General features: G+C 47.4%; 2 protein-coding genes across 2 annotated transcripts in view; one reads left to right on the top strand and one right to left on the bottom strand.

The window, feature by feature from the left end:
• Window positions 1–9986, top strand: part of ecpas (Ecm29 proteasome adaptor and scaffold) — a 21647-nt gene extending 11661 nt beyond the window's left edge. Inside the window, exons 29-49 of the mRNA XM_023829681.2 lie at window positions 117–234; window positions 326–493; window positions 2804–2883; window positions 3003–3108; window positions 3843–3890; window positions 4049–4167; window positions 4593–4743; window positions 4822–4887; window positions 4976–5065; window positions 5311–5377; window positions 5489–5580; window positions 5684–5750; window positions 5849–6040; window positions 6185–6396; window positions 7310–7353; window positions 7478–7670; window positions 7744–7891; window positions 8394–8499; window positions 8834–8925; window positions 9014–9085; window positions 9283–9986. Coding sequence (XP_023685449.2) covers window positions 117–234; window positions 326–493; window positions 2804–2883; window positions 3003–3108; window positions 3843–3890; window positions 4049–4167; window positions 4593–4743; window positions 4822–4887; window positions 4976–5065; window positions 5311–5377; window positions 5489–5580; window positions 5684–5750; window positions 5849–6040; window positions 6185–6396; window positions 7310–7353; window positions 7478–7670; window positions 7744–7891; window positions 8394–8499; window positions 8834–8925; window positions 9014–9085; window positions 9283–9422 — 2371 coding nt within the window. The 3' untranslated portion in view covers window positions 9423–9986. The remainder of the gene's footprint in view (window positions 1–116; window positions 235–325; window positions 494–2803; window positions 2884–3002; window positions 3109–3842; window positions 3891–4048; window positions 4168–4592; window positions 4744–4821; window positions 4888–4975; window positions 5066–5310; window positions 5378–5488; window positions 5581–5683; window positions 5751–5848; window positions 6041–6184; window positions 6397–7309; window positions 7354–7477; window positions 7671–7743; window positions 7892–8393; window positions 8500–8833; window positions 8926–9013; window positions 9086–9282) is intronic.
• Window positions 9987–17683, bottom strand: smc2 (structural maintenance of chromosomes 2). The gene is made up of 24 exons (XM_023829687.2): window positions 17174–17683; window positions 16931–17080; window positions 16325–16447; window positions 16209–16247; window positions 15992–16102; window positions 15862–15906; window positions 15521–15754; window positions 15152–15301; window positions 14701–14934; window positions 14433–14592; window positions 14228–14345; window positions 13920–14058; window positions 13706–13825; window positions 13407–13611; window positions 13180–13315; window positions 12824–12948; window positions 12548–12741; window positions 12305–12448; window positions 11658–11852; window positions 11337–11537; window positions 11088–11204; window positions 10751–10911; window positions 10524–10671; window positions 9987–10367 (listed from the first exon to the last, which is right to left on the bottom strand). Exons 1-24 carry the CDS (start codon window positions 17339–17341, stop codon window positions 10194–10196), a joined length of 3591 nt encoding a protein of 1196 aa, XP_023685455.2. The 5' UTR covers window positions 17342–17683; the 3' UTR covers window positions 9987–10193.

Here is a 17683-nt window from a genome sequence, read left to right as displayed (position 1 = left end):
ACAGTCTGTGGGTCCCTGAGGACCGGGTTGAGAAACGCTGCCTTAGACATCCTGTCTGATCTGGCACCTATGTCACATGATCGCACATGAAATGGGCCGCGTTCCTTATTCCTCAGCCAAGGCCTGTCCACCTATAAAGAGCTGTGTTCCCTGGCCAGCGATCTGAACCAACCAGACCTCGTGTATAAGTTCATGAACCTCGCCAACCACCACGCCATGTGGAACTCCAGAAAGGTACGTCCACCATCCACGGGCACGGTAGGAGGACGTTTCAGGTTGGGAGCCCAGCCGGGCTAGACTGACTCACAGGTGCATCGTCCACCAGGGAGCCGCGTTTGGGTTCAACATCATAGCGGCGAAGGCTGGGGAACAGCTTGCCCCCTTCCTGCCCCAGCTGGTGCCCCGGCTCTACAGGTACCAGTTCGACCCGAACGTCGCCATCCGGCAGGCCATGACTAGCATCTGGGACGCCCTCGTCACCGACAAAACCATCGTAAGTTTTCTAGAAACTTTCCAGGAGTACAACGATCACGCTTCCCTGCCACGCTTCTGATGATACCCATAAAAGCGTTTAGATAATAATTCATAGTTTTTCCATCTGGTGCCCCATCCTGGGTTATTCCCTGCCTTGTACCCGTAGCTTCGGGGATAGGCTGTTGGACCCTAGCAGATCTAGACAATGGATGGACAGCCCTATAGCTTTTCCACTTTGAAACCATCGTTTTGTCAAGTGTAGCAGGATAAAGGGGAACTTCTCCGGGTTCTGCAGTGTGTGATGTGGTGACATCATCCGCTTTTGGTGCCAGAAATGATGATGACATAGAATGTCGATGAATTCAGCAGCATCACCCCCTTTGAACTGTTTACAGGCACAGCAGTAAAAGTTAACAGAGCGTCACATAAAACGAGGATGCATCACCTGGACAGCATGTGTGAGGCTGGCTCAGCAGATGTTGTGCTTAAGCAGCCAGCCAGTTCTCCAGTTCACTCTGAAGTGGCTGTCCATCCATCCATCTTTCATTAGCTTTTGGTGGTAATGGAGCCTGTCCTGGGCATGGGGGCCCAGGCTGGATACACCCTGGACGACATGCGAAGAGGCCATTTCTGGCTGAGTTAGACGTAGTGTACGTTAATGAGCTCAGCTTGCATCATAACTGGCATTTAGCGTATTAACACATATGGGACCTATAGAAATCCATTTGAGAGTCGCCGTGCTGTTTTTAATCTGTTATGTGGATTCTGATTGGCTATTCGTTTTCAACATCTGTTTCAGTACGGATCTCTGACTGATGTGTGGACAGATCCTTCTGTTATAGTATATTTTTGAACGTCTTATGGTCATATTTTTCTACTTTTTTAAGTGCTGGTGATTATTGCTCAAGAGTAGCTCGGATAATACTAGGGGTGCACCGATTGCAGTTTTCTGGCCGATCAACGATCACCGATCCTTAGGCAACCTTACCTGCCGATCTCGATTTTTTTTTGCCGATCTTGTTTCTTTCATAACTAAAAGACAGTTACTTCAATGTTTCCATTTTTATTGAGTAAATTGATATGAATACTCACAAAACATGAGGTAGTGTCCTCAAATATAAATGAACATATAAATGAGCATTGCTGTTTGAACTACAAAATCATATATTTTTTCTTCCAGACTTTAATTTCTCTAATTTTGTAAAAAAAATATATATATATAGCTGTTATGACACACTTGTCCAAAAAATAGGGAGGGAGGCAGCCTGCACTGCACCTCTCTCGGGAATGGGAGAAAAGGCTGATTTAACCCTCTGGGGCCTAGGGGTAGGAAACACACTTTCACTGACTGGGGCATGATCACACATTTCATCACACTTAATTCATGGCAAATAAATTATTTCTTATATATTTGTTTTGCCATTACACTCATCTTTATTTTAATATATATTGTAAATATGTCAGATTTTTGTTAAGTTTGAAATTTGACATCAAAGTATAGACATTGCAAAATGCAGTTTGGAACACTTGCAGAAACATTATAAAAGTACATAGTAAGCAATGCTGGCAGTTTGTTTTGATCCCAGATATCTGATCACCAAAGTCTTGGCTACATGAAGATGACTAAATGGTGTAGATGCAACATTAATTTGGATAAATAAATAAGAAAAACCTAACTCATGTAACTATTTCTGGCTCCTTTCATTGAATATGTAGCAACTTTCATGTGTATGAATGAGCCATTGTCACCTGGCCACGTCCCCAACCCCCTTTTATGGCGCTGAAGGGGATGTATCTGGATCGCGTTTCACCGTTGCGCTGTTAATCAAATTACCATGCGAATGCGATTTGAATACGCGCTAATGCGGCTATTTAGAATGTGAATAGCGATCTTCGGGTGAGAGCGGTACTACACGCCCCCGATGCAGGTAAAACAAAGTAAGATGACATGGTTTACTTTTTTGCCGATTTAACCTAATTAAAAAAACTTTAATACTTCCGACAATGGACGTTTTGAAAAGAAGACAGATTACGGATTTAGCCAGCGTTTTTTTCATGATTATACATTAAGATTTCAGCGAGATATTTATAAACTGAAATAGACGCGAAAAGTACGCGAAAAGTACGCGATGTCGTCGACGACATACTCGACCCCAAAGAGTTAAAAGCATATAACTAAGATCGGTGGATCTCATGGGAATATGGTCGATTTCTGATCCCCTCAAATTAACGTGATCGAGGCCGATCGATCGGTGCGCCGATCGATCGGTGCACCCCTAGATAATACTTATCTTTAAAAAAGTTGTATTTTTGTGTTTGTTTTTTTCAGGTTGACAAATATTTAAAAGAAATACTGCAGGATGTGATATCCAACCTCACGAATAACTTGTGGAGAGTTCGAGAATCGAGGTATGCTGTTTTTCATTTTTTTTGACAGCTGGAGATGGTGATTTTCTCTCTTAATTGGTCTGTGAGCCTGTTGATTAGATTGTCCTAACCGGCGATGGTTTCCCGGGTTACCCCTACAGCTGCCTGGCCCTCAATGACTTAATACGAGGTAAACAAGCTGATGAGATCATCGACAGGCTGACTGAGATCTGGGAGACCTTGTTCAGAGTGCGGGATGACATCAAGGTAATGACGTCATACGACCTGAAGGTGGTCTGCTTTGCTCCACAAATTAAGTTTTTGAGTGGTCGATTTGTGTGCCGCACAGATGCTTCTGGATTTACGATGGGCTTATGTTCCAACGAAATGAAAATATTCAATGTGATATGACATACGTGGGCGTTTAGTGGACATTACGGACTTTGGACAATTTGGTTTAACGTGAGGAAACGACGTATGATGCGTTGTTATACACCGCATGAGATGTTTACGCTCGCGATCGCTACAGAGACTGGAATCGTGACTGGATGGGTGCTGCCATCAGTCAGCATCAGTAGAAAGTATCGTGTAGCACAGGGCTATTCAACTCACGGTCCTCAAGGGCCGAGCCCTGCTCATTTTCCAGCCTTCCTTCATGTGTGAGCCAGGTATGAAGCCTCTGACCAATCAGAATCAGTAATTATTTAACTAACTACCTGGAAGAACTGAAAACAAGGCCTGGATTTGGAATCGAGGGCCTGAGTTGAATAGCCCTGGTGTAGCATATGGCAGGGCCAGGAACGGATCAGAATTCAATGTTGACTACTGAATGTGTGGAAAGACTATGGAGCAGCATCTGCAGTTAAAATACATTAAAATGCTTTCCTTTGATTTAAGTTGGTGATATTTACAACCGTAGGAAAGTGAGACCAGATTTCCTAAAGCTTTCAGGTGAGATTTTTTAATAAAAGACACCTGTTTTTTTTCCTCCCATCCCGCAGGAATCTGTGCGGAAGGCAGCTGATATGACCCTGAAGACGCTGAGCAAGGCATGTTTATCATTTATTTTGTTTCATGTACCTGCTCACAGCCGTCTGCCACCATTTTACCCAGTTAAATTTTGACAGGCGTTTGAAACAGGATGTCTTTTGCGACCCCTGCAGGCCGGGTGCGGTAACTGCAGGATGCATTGTGCTCTGTCCCGCAGGTGTGCGTGCGGCTGTGCGAGTCGACGGGCGCGGTGGCCCAGCGCACTGTTGCGGTGCTGCTACCCGTCCTGCTGGACGTGGGGCTCGTCAGCAACGTGGCCGAGGTTCGCTCCCTTAGGTAGGAGCTTCCCCCCTTGGCGGGGAAATCGGGGGGACCTAGCCCCCACAAATGATGGCCAACACCTTCCCAGAAGTAATAATTTTAGCATCCAAAGATGCTAAAAAAGAATGAGTAAGACATATTGTGCAAGCATAGGTGCTGTATTTTCTGCTTTATTAGTTGAATGTGTATGAGGATAGCATACCAGTAATGCCACTGCTCCCCTTCTGTACACCCTCCCCCCTCCCCCAAAGATTTTAGGCCCTGTCATGATATTTGTTCGGGTGCCAACCCTATCATGTCCCTGAATTGTCTGTGGTGCTTGAGAGAGTTTCCGTGTGTGAGAGTGTTTCCGTGCCATCCCATCCAAGGTGGGCCTGTGTTACCTGTGTGATAGGCTGTGAGTAGCACATGCTAATTGCTAAGTGGCCTGCGTCCTCCAGCATCGACACGCTGGTGAAGATCAGCAAGAGCGCAGGCGGCCGGCTGAAGCCCCACGCGGCCCGCCTCATCCCCGCCCTGCTCGAGTCCCTCACCGTGCTGGAGCCGCAGGTCCTCAACTACCTGAGCCTGAGGGCCACGGAGCAGGAGAAGGTACTCTAGGGGGCACTGTGATATGGGGGAGAGAATTGTGATTTTCACCGCTGATTCGCCGGCTGTGGTTTTCTCTAGACGGCGATGGATGCTGCAAGACTGAGCGCGGCAAAGTCTTCCCCAATGATGGAGACCATCAACATGGTGAGACAGCCGTTGGCAGCTTTCGGTTTTTGTCTGGTGCCCCCTAGTGGATTCTCACTCATTACATTTTTTTTTTTTGCCAATTCAGTGTCTTCAGCATCTAGATGTCTCAGTCCTAGGAGATCTAGTCCCCAAGTTATGCGAGCTCCTGAAGAGTGGGGTGGGCCTCGGCACGAAGGTACGGCAGGATTCGTGGTGGTGGGCAGGGTTATGGTGTGCTGACTGTGCTAATCATGCCAGTGTGCTAATTGTGCTAACATGCTACATGTGCTAATCATGCTAACATGCTAGCTGTGCTAATCATGCTAACATGCTAGCTGTGCTAATCATGCTAAATGTGCTAATTATGCTAACATGCTAGCTATGCTAATCATGCTAATGTGCTAATTGCGCTGACCATGCCATTCGATGTTGCTCCACCAGGGAGGCTGCGCCAGTGTCATCGTGTCCCTGACCGTCCAGTGCCCCCAGGACATGACACCCTTCTCAGGTACATGGCCATCTTCCTACTCAGAACCCCCCTTCCCTGCTCCAGCTGTGTGGCATGGCAGTCAGACTTTAGCCTGTTAACACATGGGCCTGCCTCTGCGTCCCGCCACAGGTAAACTGATGAGCGCCTTGCTGAGCGGGATCCTGGACCGGAGCAGCGCCGTGCAGAAGTCCTTCGCGTTCGCTCTAGGGCACGTGGTCCGGGTGGGTCCAGGACGCTGCCGTCTCAGCTCGTCGTCATTTTACACATGGATTTCATCGCCATTTTATTCAGCCCGTCTAATGAAGACATGCTTCCTCTTCTCAGACTGCCAAGGACAGCAGCGTGGAGAAGCTGTTCCACAAACTCAACACCTGGTACCTGGAGAAAGAGGGTAACCTGTCGTTCGTCATTTCGAGCTTTTTCTGCGTTCATACTGCACCTGAACATCAGGTGACCATCTTTGAATTACCCCACCCTCCCACCCCCTAGACGCCACGTACAAGTCGTCGTGCGCTCTGACGGCTAATGCCATCAGCCAGTACAGCCCGGACGTGCTGAAGAACCACGGCACGTCTGCCCTTCCGCTGGCCTTCCTGGGCATGCACGAGGCCCCCGAGCAGGAGAAGGGAGAGAGCGCCACCTGCAGCCTGTGGGCAGAAGTGTGGCAGGACCACGTGCCGGGTACCAGAACGGCGGAAGCGGGCTTGCAGCTTACTGCTGCACTTCAGTGCTCCATTTTACTATTACAACTCCTTTCTGCAGTGATTTTATTTCATGTCATTCTGAAATCGTGCTCCTGAAATAATGACACTCTCCTTTCTCCAGGAAATTTTGGTGGTATCAGACTGTACATGGTGGAGCTGATAGCCATTACCCAGAAGGCCCTGCAGTCTCAGTCCTGGAAGATGAAGGCCCAGGGGGCGGCCGCCATGGCTTCCATTGCCCAGCAGCAGACGGGCTCGCTGGTAGCCCCACACCTGGGCATGGTGCTGAGCGCGCTGATGCACGGACTGGCTGGCAGGACGTGGGCAGGCAAGGTGCGTCCGGGGCACGCTGCCCCCTGCTGGACGGTGAAATTATCCAGTCAGTTGCTGTTCACTGGATTCCCCCATTATATCCAGGGATGGACATAACTGGTACACAAGTACGCGTTCACCTTTAAAAACGATACATGCGACAGTCGATTGTGGTAACAGTGTAAATGCACACTTATTTTACGTGTGTTTGTGCTATGACAAGAAAATACCTTGCATTTTAACCTGTATACCGCGAATGAAGTAGTTAGCATATAAATATTATCATTATTATATTTTGTCTTCATATCAGCGGAAATAAACATAAAATAAGTATGCATTTACACTGTTGCCACAATCGATTGTTGCACGTATCGTTTTTAAAGGTGAACGTGTACTTGTGTACCAGTTATGTCCATCCCATATCATAACCCTGCTGGCTTGGGTAATGGCTATTTAGGTATGAGTAGGGGTCAGCACCTACCCCTTCATTTTGTCATCCTCCTCCATTGTTACGAGCAGTGGTGGCATTTTGTTCACCCCGATGTTTGGATATTGATACGCACATTCTGAGGCATTTCGGACTAAAGCATCTGTTAAATACACATCAAGACCCACCTGTTCCGTGAATTCCCCCACGAACCTGATGCTTCTTTACATTCCCTGAATGTTCTTACGTTGCACTTCTGCTCCTTGTATAGCCTTATTAGGTTCTTGCTTTGTTAGAAGTTGTTTAGCTCCTGCTCCAGTCCTGTTTGCTCCTGTACCAGGGCATTCACTGGAAGCTCAGCCCTAATCAACTCCTTGGCAGCCATAGGTTGCAGAGTTCCTGAGGTGTGAAGTAACAGTGCTAACCACTGCACCACTGTGCCCCCTCCCCTGCTAAATATGTTAAATAGTCATCTAAATAAATGTACCGTTTTCCATCTTTATCCAGGAGGAGCTGCTGAAGGCCATCGCATCTGTGGTTTCCAAATGCAGGTATTACCTCTGAGCTGGGATTTCTAAACGTCCCAGAATGGAACACGCTTCTTTGTGCCATGGTGTTAGACTGTTGAGTTTTGGTCAGCCGCAAGTCCGTGTGTGTGTGTGTCTGCCCACTCAGCGCCGATCTGCAGAAGCCCACAGCGGGCCAGCCCAGCATCACAGAGGTCGTCGAGGTCGTGATGAAAGAATGTCGTAAAGAGAGCCCCACCTACAAGATGGCCGCCCTCCGATGCGCCGCCGAGGTGCTGGAGTCGACCCAAGAAGACCGCTTCCAGGAACTGGCTCAGATCCTCTTCCCCCTGATCCGAAAGGTACGTCCGTGAAGCCCTCCGCTTCCTGTTCCGGATGAGGTCGAGCATCTCTTGACCGGCATGTGGTCCTCAGAGTTCCCCTGCCGGGACACCGTCGCGGAAAAGCACTGTCGACGACGATGACGACCCTGATGAGAAGGCGAGGGAGCTGCAGACGGAGGGCTTGCTCTGCGCCTTCGAGACTTTGGGGAAGGCCTGGCCCAGCACTCCAGGGACACAGGGTAATGCACAGCAGGTGGTAGCACACTCTGTGGCGTGGGAACCGGAGGTGGAATGAGAATGGGTTTGGGGGCAGGTGTGTGGCTCAGCGGGTCATGGAAGGTGGCCTGTTCAGATCCCCAGGTCGACGGTGATTTCACCATTGCATTGGGTTTAGAATGCTGTTCCTGTGATCGGAAGGTCGTCGGTTCAAATCCCATGGTTGACAGTGATTTTATCATTGGGTTGGATCAAGGACTGGCTGACGCTACTTACTGAAAAGTAAATGTCGCTTTAAATAAGTATCTGTGGAATAAAATAATTGTAATTGTTTGCTCATCATTGTGTACATTTATTTCTCAACCTATTCTGTCAGCCAGCTGTTATCAGCACCCGTCCATTAGTGTCTAGTTGTACAGTTTGGCCTGAATCTTAAATTAACAGGCAGCCTGCCAGTGCTGGCAAACGCAGTGAACGAAGATCCAGTGAAATGTCTCCATGTCCCGTGTCTGTGGGGCTTTACAGCGCAGTACCAGCTGGAGGTGTGTCGGATGATGTGCGAGAGGCTGAAGCTGAGCACGTGGCGCGTTCAGCTGGGGGTTCTGCAGTCCATGAAGGCCTACTTTCAAGGGTGAGTGAGCGTCGACTGTCGACCAATAGCTGTGGGCCACTGGGGATGCCCCCAAAACCACCTGTGAAACCCATGTACCTTCTTGTTGAGTATTAAATCTGTTCACCTAGACCGGTATTTCTCAAATCAGTCCTCAAGGACTCCAAGACGGTCCACGTTATTGCTGGGGGGGGTGGGACTGTCTGGAAAAACACTGACCAAGATTGACAAGCGGTTAAGGTGTTGATGTACTTGTAATTAATCTGGAAATGCTTACTCTCCCATCATCAAGGTCATTGTGGAATTCTTAATTACCTGTAGTTTCTGCCTAATCTCTACTTCTCTTTTCTCAAAGACTGTTACTTTTAGGAAAGGATCCTCCCCCGGGAATGACGGCGTTGTCTGAAATCTTAACAGAGACTTGTACTGCAATTGTAATTCCTTTAGGTATGATATTTTTGATCAAGGGGGGCCTTACATATTTAAGCAAATGATCTTCCGCACCCATTTTAGCGTCGGTCTGTCTTTCCATCAGAAAACAAGAGCTATTCCTCAGTGAGGACAGAGGCATTGTCCATAGTGGAACTACTACTGAAGAAAATAGATGGTGAGTATGTGAGCGGAGACATTCCTTCCTACTGCCCCATCTTTGAAGGTTGCAGACTTATTGTTCCGCAGTTCTTGAAATTCGCGTATCGCTTTCTTTGGAACGGTCCAGATCCATTTTGCCTTTGAGACAGACTGTAAGCATAGTGTTTGGGGCAAGGGGGGGGGCGGCCTGGTTGACGGCAACTCGTATTTCAGAGGGCGGCCACTGGGAGAGCATGTCGGAGAAGAGCCGAGAGCAGCTCCTACTCTGTCTCGCTGCCATGGAAACGGACAGCCGCCCAGAGCTGAAGGAGAAGGCCCTGAAGCTCAGGCAGAAGATCCAGCACCATCCATGAGCCCCCACCCCCCCCGCAGCACCATCCATGTGCACATCCTACCCAATCACCGTACCTCAAACCTGTCCATCACTCCGCTGTAACACCTCACCATTATTATTATTGGTTGTGCCCGTTTATTTAAACCAGTTTTCCCTCTCTGGGATATTGGTACATCCCAAATACTTTTTAAAAGTTGCAGCAAAGCAGAGTGCTGATTTTCTGTGAGCGGGAATGGCAGTTACGCACCATGACTGGCGTGTAGAGACCTGTGCACCGAGAATATACGGTTTAAAAGCTGAATGTTTTTTTCCTCTATTTTACAATGAACTTTGTGCCCACAAGGGATGACTTGATTACAGATGGCCAGTGATGGATTTGATATTAGAAAATGAAAATTGCCAATAGTTCAGCACGGGGAGGTGGGAGTTTTACCGTGCGTGTGTTCTGCATGTCAAAAGGTATGTGTATAAATTAACGTTAATTTGTAAACTCATACTGAAGCTGGTAAGAGGCATGCTCTTATGAAGTTCCCTGTGAATTTTGTCTTTAACAAGGTGTGAATAAAAAAAATACTGAGCAAAATTCTGTATTTCTGGGGTCATTTTAATATGATCAGGTATTTTAAAAGCAGCTATTTAAAGGAAAGTCAATATAAGGACAGACATTAAACCAAACAATATATTAAACAGGTTAAATACAAGCAAGCAACAGGTTGAAAGAGGAACATGAAAATTATTAGGCAAAACAATGTACGTCTGCAAGAATGTGACATTAAGTGGCGATGAGTTGCTAGTGCCGTCTGTCCTTCAGCTTGGACTTGTCCTGACCTTTTGAGGGGCGAATGCTGCCGCCATTCTGACACTGGGAGCTTCTGGATACCGTAGACACACCGTCCACAAACTTGGTCTTGAAGAGAACGTTGGCATTGGCAAACATGCCGTCTTTCAGGGAGACCACCACAAACTGGAGAAAGTAATGAACCTAAGGTTAGCCTCATACAGTGAAATCAAGACATCACTGCAAAAAACACAGATCTATACATACATATAGTCAAAGAAACATGAAATCCTTAATGCATATGGACATTAAACTGACCCCTAACCACCTCAGCCCACTTACCTGTGAGTGGGTGAAGTGTGTACGCAACATCTGGCCAATGTTCTGCGTGTGGGAGAGGTCCAGGGCAGCGTCCACCTCATCTAAGATGTAGATGGGTGCTGGCTTAAACAGCAGCATGGCCAAGATCAAGGACAAGGCCACCAGAGACCTGGGAGAACAGCAGACAAACTCTTTAATCTCACCAAAATGTTTTTAGCTTAAAAGGCTTTTCCTGAAGCAGGACCTACCTCTGGCCCCCACTGAGCTCTGTCAGGTTCTCCTTCCAGGTGTTACCCAGGGCAACTTTGAACTCCAGGCCATCCAGCGCCCCACAGCCTTCGGGGGGGGCCAGCTTGGCATCCGCACCTGGCAGCAGCGTGGAGAAGATGGAGCCAAAGTCCTTGTTTACCTGGGAAAGAGATGAAAGGTGCACCGTTGCATGCTGTTCAGTGTACGTGCACAAGAAGAGTCACAGACACAAACAGGGTTCTTGAAGAGAATAGGACTGTCAACCACAACAGACGTGCATTATAAGCACACTGCAGCACTGCCTCATTCTCTTCCCACAGAGAAACAAAGATTCACCTTCTGCCATGCAATGTTCAACGCCTCATTCTTCTTCTGATCTAGCTCCTCAATGGTCTTCAAGATCTTGGACTTGTCATTTTCCACAATTCGTTTCTTTTTCATCAGCTCATTGTACTGCAAAAGCACAAAGTGCATAACAGAATCTGAGCAGAGCCCAACATCAAAATCAAATTACCCATTTGGATACGTGACGATTGCAGACATGGCCAACCAAAGGGAGACACTGATGTGGAGGCAGAGACGGACCTTTTCCTCAGCCTGACTCAGCATGTTCATGGCTCTCATGTTGACGTTCCTTTCCAGCTTCTCCTTGGTCTCCTCCAGCTTCCTAAGCCTTTGGCCCGCCTCCTTGGGGTTGTTGGCTTTGAAATCGTAAGCCGTGTTTGGCTGCCCGAATATGTGCCTCTCGGACTTGATCCAGTCATTTTCGGCCAGCATCCTGGCAACCTGTGGGACCCGGGGACCATTAAATACTGAGCTTATGCTGTCCAACGAATGTCACAGCCAAAAACCATCAATGCCGTTTCCTAAGAAACGAAGAGCTCATAACCCAGATCGAGCGCCTACTCTGGCTGCCGCGTCAGCACTGTCCTTCTTGTGCTTGTTGATGTTGTGTTCCAGCTCCTTGATCCTCAGCTGGGCCTCGTTGTTCTGCTCACGGAGCTTGTTAGCCTCTGTGGTTTTCCCCTTGATCTCTCTGTCCTGAGCCATGATCACCTCCTTCTTCTTGGCCAGGTCCTCCTGGGCTTTCTTTACAGCCTCCTAAAGACAAAACCCATCACCCGTCACCTACAGTAATCTACTTCGTATTTGATCTGACTAGCTTTTCTGATGTTAGGTTCCTGCTGTTTTTTTGTACAGCTCACTCCAGTGCTAACTGGCCCCTAATTGGGAGCTCTGCCTAGCTACACTTGTGCCTAATTGGCCCCTAGACAGCTATATACTCGTGCTATACCATCTTCCTCACACATTACTGAAGCATCTTTGAGATTCTAAAAAGCACTATATAAAACTAAACAACACAAGTTAAACATTGTAGTGTTTCTAGTAATCCTCATCTGCTCCCCCTGGCTAAATAAAACCCAAAATAAGGGCAATTAAAAGATCATTTAAGATGCACCTATAAATGGAACATCAGGTTAAATACAGAATACTTTTAAATAACTTCCCGCCACGGTTTGTGGTTTTGCATCTCCTTATTCAGGCAGTCTGACCTTGTTGCTCGACACGTCTGCGGTCATTGCATCGATCTGTCCCTGGATGGCCTTCATGGCCTCATCCACAGCCTCGATCTGCTGCTGGTAGCCTGCCTGCTCTCTCTTGAGCTCCTCCAGCTCCAGGGACAGGGCATCGACTTCCTATGGGGGGGAGGGGGGTGTCAAATACCATGGTTCAAAACCAAAAGGGACGATCCCAAGCACTTCCCCTTACAAGCACGAGTCATGAGCAAGTCACACCTGCTGCTGCCCTTTCAGCTTCTTGTTGAAGGCGTCCGCTTTGCTCTTGGCGGCATTAAGCTTCTGCTGGGCCTCCTTCAGCTCCTTCTCACGCTCCGCCTCAGCGTTCTTCATCTTGTTCTCCAGAACGTTGTATTTATCCTCTGCCTTCTTCTGCACCTCCTTGGTCTTCTTTAGGGTCTCTTCACTCTCCTCTGTCAAAGACTTTTGATTAAAATTCCCAACCTCATTCAACCCAAAGACCTGAAAATGTCCCAAGCTGGTGCATTTAGGTACCAATTGTCTTGCGCAGAGTCTCCAGCTCCTCCTGCTGCTTGTGATAAGAACTCTGCTGAAGTTTGGTCTGCAGGATCTCAGCCTCCTCGCATTTCATGTCAAGCTGCTGTTTGAGTTGCCGGTATCTACGAGCACAACCCAGGAAGCAAAACCAATCTTCAACGTAAACATCTTGAATGAGTTTAGACCTCCTAACATCTAGCACCCAATGACCTTGCGGTAACATGCTCAAAAAAAAAAAAAACCTTGGGAAGAGAACATTAGCATTTCAACGTGACAGAATTGAGTAGCATCATCACTGGAGGATCTTTCAATGCCGAAAGCATCGATTGGTCACACGGTCTCACGGGACTCACTTATCTGCAGTTCCCTTCATGCCAGACAGGTCATCTTCTGCTTTGTGTAGCTCCGCTTCTTTGGCCGAGAGATCGTCCCGGACAGCTTTCAACTCCTGTAACTTTGACAGCACGGAGGCCGCCTGAGGTCGGGCTCCTAGGACAGAGAGCCAGCACTCCGTTAACGAAGGGAACGGACCACGCCGCATGAGGTGCATCTCGCATTCGTTGTCGGAATTTCACGTTACCTCCACTGAGAGTTCCCTGAGGATCAAAGACATCTCCGCCTAGGGTCACCGTCTTTGTCATGATGCGTTTGTCAAAGGTCACTTTCTTGGCGTTGTCCAGGCAATCGCAGACCAGCGTGGTGCCAAACACATACTCCATGGCTTTCTGGAGCTCGGACTCATAACCCACCAAGGACAAAGCCGTGTGGACGTTGTTAGCCCCAACCTAGGAAAATCGGAGAGAGCAAATTGAATACGTACGCTATGCTCTCAGGAACTTTAATCATCGATGGAGTTGAAAGGACTGCTCTGAAGGTTACCATATTTTTTGCCGTTTGAACAACGTTGTTGTTCAGGGTCCTTGCTGAAATTTTGTTCAGTGGAATTATTGTGTATCTTCGTTTAAGTTCACCCTTTTCCAAGATCTTTTTCCCCGTCACCTAAAAGGGAGACGTTTCAAAGGATGTAAAATGTACAGAAATTCCAAATCACAAGGACTTCATTGCTTGTGTTTAATCTGCTCCTTTGGCTTACCTCTGTGTCAACGACCACGTGGTAGAGGCGCCCCCCAGCCACCACCTCCAGAGCTGTGGCGTTGGACACGTCTTTGATGGTGATGAGGTTGGCAACCAGGCCTTTCACTTTATTATGGTCCCAGTTATTCTCAGGGTCTCTGAAAACGAGCCAGTTTAGTTCTGGATAAGAGCCTTTGTCAGGTCATACAGCGCAGCATAAAATCCCCGCTTCTCTCAGAATGCTCCACATCACACCATCTAAGGTAATTGAAGCTCATTCACTGAAGTACACAATACATGCGATCAAAGAGAAACCCGACCACTAACCTGTATTCAAATCTCAAATCAGGAAATTTGGCCATCCTCAGCTCATAGGTTTCCCTCAGCTTACCAACTTCACGTGACAGCTGTCGTTTTCTTTCGATCAAATTCTCCTCTTTTCCATCTGAAGGTCAGGAGACAGTGAAACCAGTCAGGGGTGAAGCACTAACCCCTCCCTTCCCAATTTTGAATGAATGTACACCGAGCTGACCTTCGTAGTTCAGCTTCTTAAGTTCAGTCTCCAACTTCTCCGTGCACTTCTTCACAGCTTCGAAGGCATCCTGGTCCTTCTTGTAGCCACTGTCCATCTTCTTTACCTCGGCCTGCTTGGTCTTCAGCTCTTGCTGAGCATGCTTGAGTTTCAGTTGTGCCTGAGTACAGATATAACCCAGAACCCTCAACACCCAAATATTTAGCATTGCTCTCCATTATCACTTCAGTGCAGTCTGGTACATCCTTGTCAGAGCACACCGAGTCACCTGTTTGGCCTCCGTCTCCGCCTTGCTCATATCGTTCTTGCAGGCCATCATCTGGCCGGCCAACGTGGCTTCTTCCCCATCCTCGTTGGAGGACAGACCAGCCGACACGGCTTTGAAATGCTGCTGAGCTGCCACAAGGGCCTCTGCATCCTTCTGTCCCTCCTCCTGCACCTGCTGCAGCTTCTCCATCACCTTGTTCATCTCAATCTCCTTCGCTGCTAGCATCTTCTTGTCCTGGGGGGGAGGGAGTAGGAGCAAGGCAGTCAGTGTATTAAGAAGCAAGCTGTTTTGCAGGCGGATAGCCCAGATCTCAGGCCAGAGATGTGGTCGACCTTAAGGTCAGGAGTTCTGGTCATTGAACGAGGGAGGTGATAATGGGATACAACACTGTTCCATTTTTACTTAAAGCATTAACCCCCATGTTCCCTGAGAAGATTCACTCAAGCCTTACCTCTTCCATGCTTTTAACAAACTCCTTGCGCTTCTTGGTCTCATCCTTAAGGTTCTGTTTCTTCAGGTCCAGGGTACTCTGGGCTTTGGCATCCACCCTCTGCACCTCAGACAGTGCCTCCTCCAGGGCCTTCAAATCTCCACCGACATCCTGCAGAAATATACCGAGTCTATGGTTCAACTGTCCCTTCCAGATGAAAAAGTTGTCTTTAAATTTATCAATTCAGCTGCAAACCTACTTGTATCCTGAAAGGGCTGAGGGTTAAAATGCAAACACCTCTACTGACATACTACAAAACCACAAAGATATGATGACCAAGGTGCTCTGTGATGAAATCACTTGAGTAAAATAAAAGCAGTGACACGCTACCTTATCCCGCTTGGCCTCCAACTCTTTGATCTCTTGAAGAAGCTCCTTCACCTTGCGCTCGTTTTCCACCATGGAGTCCTGCTGCTTACCAATATCGTCCTGCATCACCTTAAGGTCCTCAGAAGATTTCTCCTTGGTCTCCTCGGCGCAGACGAACAAATGGGCCACATATAGCCGACTGAGGTGCTCGATCTCTCTCATCAGTTTTTGGTACTCCAAGTAGGAGGACCGTTCCTGAGAAGCAAAGTCAAAACATCAGAAAGATTCTTCCCATGAAATGCATTCAGTTCTATCATTTTACAATTTCAGTCATTTGTACATATATGCTGATACAGACTCACCTCCTTCAGCTTCTGCAGAGTAGGTGTGATCTCCTCTGCAAGAATCTTTCAGCAAAACAAAAGTCTATGATAAGTAAAGGTTGAAAGGCAGGATGTCTTAGATCTCTTTAGGCATGCCAGTAAAATGTACCGTCTGGATCTCTTTGAGTTTTGCCTCTTTCTTCTCGATGGTTTTCTGTGCACTGATCTTCTTGCACTCATACATCCTGGTTCCAGCAGCTTCTTCAATCATAGCAAGGATCTAGGAATTAACAACCACCATTAACACAGCAAAAAAAAAAAAAACATCTGCATTATATATAAAATATACACACACACATATATAACATAGATATTATAGTTCTCACCTCAGGTGGCTTCATGTTAAGAACCTTCGTAATCCTCCCCTGAAATGTTAAGACATGTCATCAGTTTCACTGGCACACTGAACTAAGCCTGATACATATGTCAATTACCAGCTTACCTGCATGATCAGAAAGTGTGGGTTGTTAACATTAAGCCCAACGGAGCAAAACAGGTCCTGCACTCTGGTGTTGTTGGCATTCACACCATTGATCAGGTACTTGTTCTTTCCACCTATAACCACCTTTTGGGTGAAAGGGAGAAGATCAGAAAGGCACGCGAACCACGGCATCAGCACAAAGAGCATGACAACAGACGGGAGCAGGTGACGCCTCCATGAACATGTTTACATGTCATACGCAGTCACAGAGCCTTTCAAAGTCTAAGGAAACAAATTACGAACAACGTTTTTTTTTTTATTTTATTTTAAAGCTTACGTTCCGTAGTTGTCAGTCTTATTCTTTATTCTATTTTTTTCTGCTTTGCGTTATATGTGTACGCTACTGGATGCCTAAATTTACTTCGGGACCAATAACGTATCCATCCAATATCAGACACAATTACATTTTAAAAAAAAATGTAACCGTGACTGCACTACTAATCATTTTCTTCACATTTAATTTATATTACGAAAAGCGACTGAAGGTGCCAGTCTAGGGATTGTGGCCGCTGTACGTGGAGTCCGCCGCGTCCCTGTCGGCCGAGGCCGGGCGGACGCTGCCTTCACCTGTCGGGTGACCGTGATCTCGTCGTGGGTCTCAAAGCCAAAGGGGCTCTGCTTCTTGTCACAGTTGTCAAACGTGATGGATACCGTGGCTTTGCTGATGCCAGCTTGGCCGTTTTTATACACCAGGTCCTGCAGATTTGACGCTCGAACCTGCACGAAGAAAGTCACACGAATAATACAGACGTAGATAAAAACCGAACTCCGGTGTCGGAAAGAGCTGCGGGGGTCAGTCCGGCCGCTTACTTGTGACAAATTGGAAATGCCCAGCAGAAAGCATATGGAATCCAGGATGTTGGACTTGCCGCTGCCGTTGAGCCCGGTGATGGCGTTGAAAGACGGATCAAACCCATTTATCTCCGTCCTCTGGGCATAGGACTTGAAGCCGTCCAAGACGATCGACTTTATATACATCTTCCCCGAGACAGCGCTAGGCTACACACACACTTCTTCTTATTCAAGGTATTATAACTTTTAATAGCCTTACTTGTAGTTAACCGGCCAGAAAAACTGCATCCGAGTAACAACCCTCTTCCCAGGCTGTTTTTGAACTTAAAATTTGGCGCCAGTCGTCCGTTTTCTCTTCCTGCTCGTTCGTCCGTGCGCCTAAAACACTTTATACGATCTTAAAGACGTTTCACATGCGTTTCTTGAAATTAAATATTTCTCTATGCACGTGCTAGACAAAGTAACGTTGAAATATAACGGAAAAATGTTTTGTTGTTTTGTCTTTTTTTACAGGCGCGTCCTGGGCAG

This window comes from Paramormyrops kingsleyae, chromosome 25, assembly GCF_048594095.1.
Source record: "Paramormyrops kingsleyae isolate MSU_618 chromosome 25, PKINGS_0.4, whole genome shotgun sequence".
NCBI classification, from domain to species: Eukaryota; Metazoa; Chordata; class Actinopteri; order Osteoglossiformes; family Mormyridae; genus Paramormyrops; species Paramormyrops kingsleyae.
Note: the sequence above shows the minus strand (reverse complement) of the source record. Positions and strands in the feature narration are given on the sequence as shown.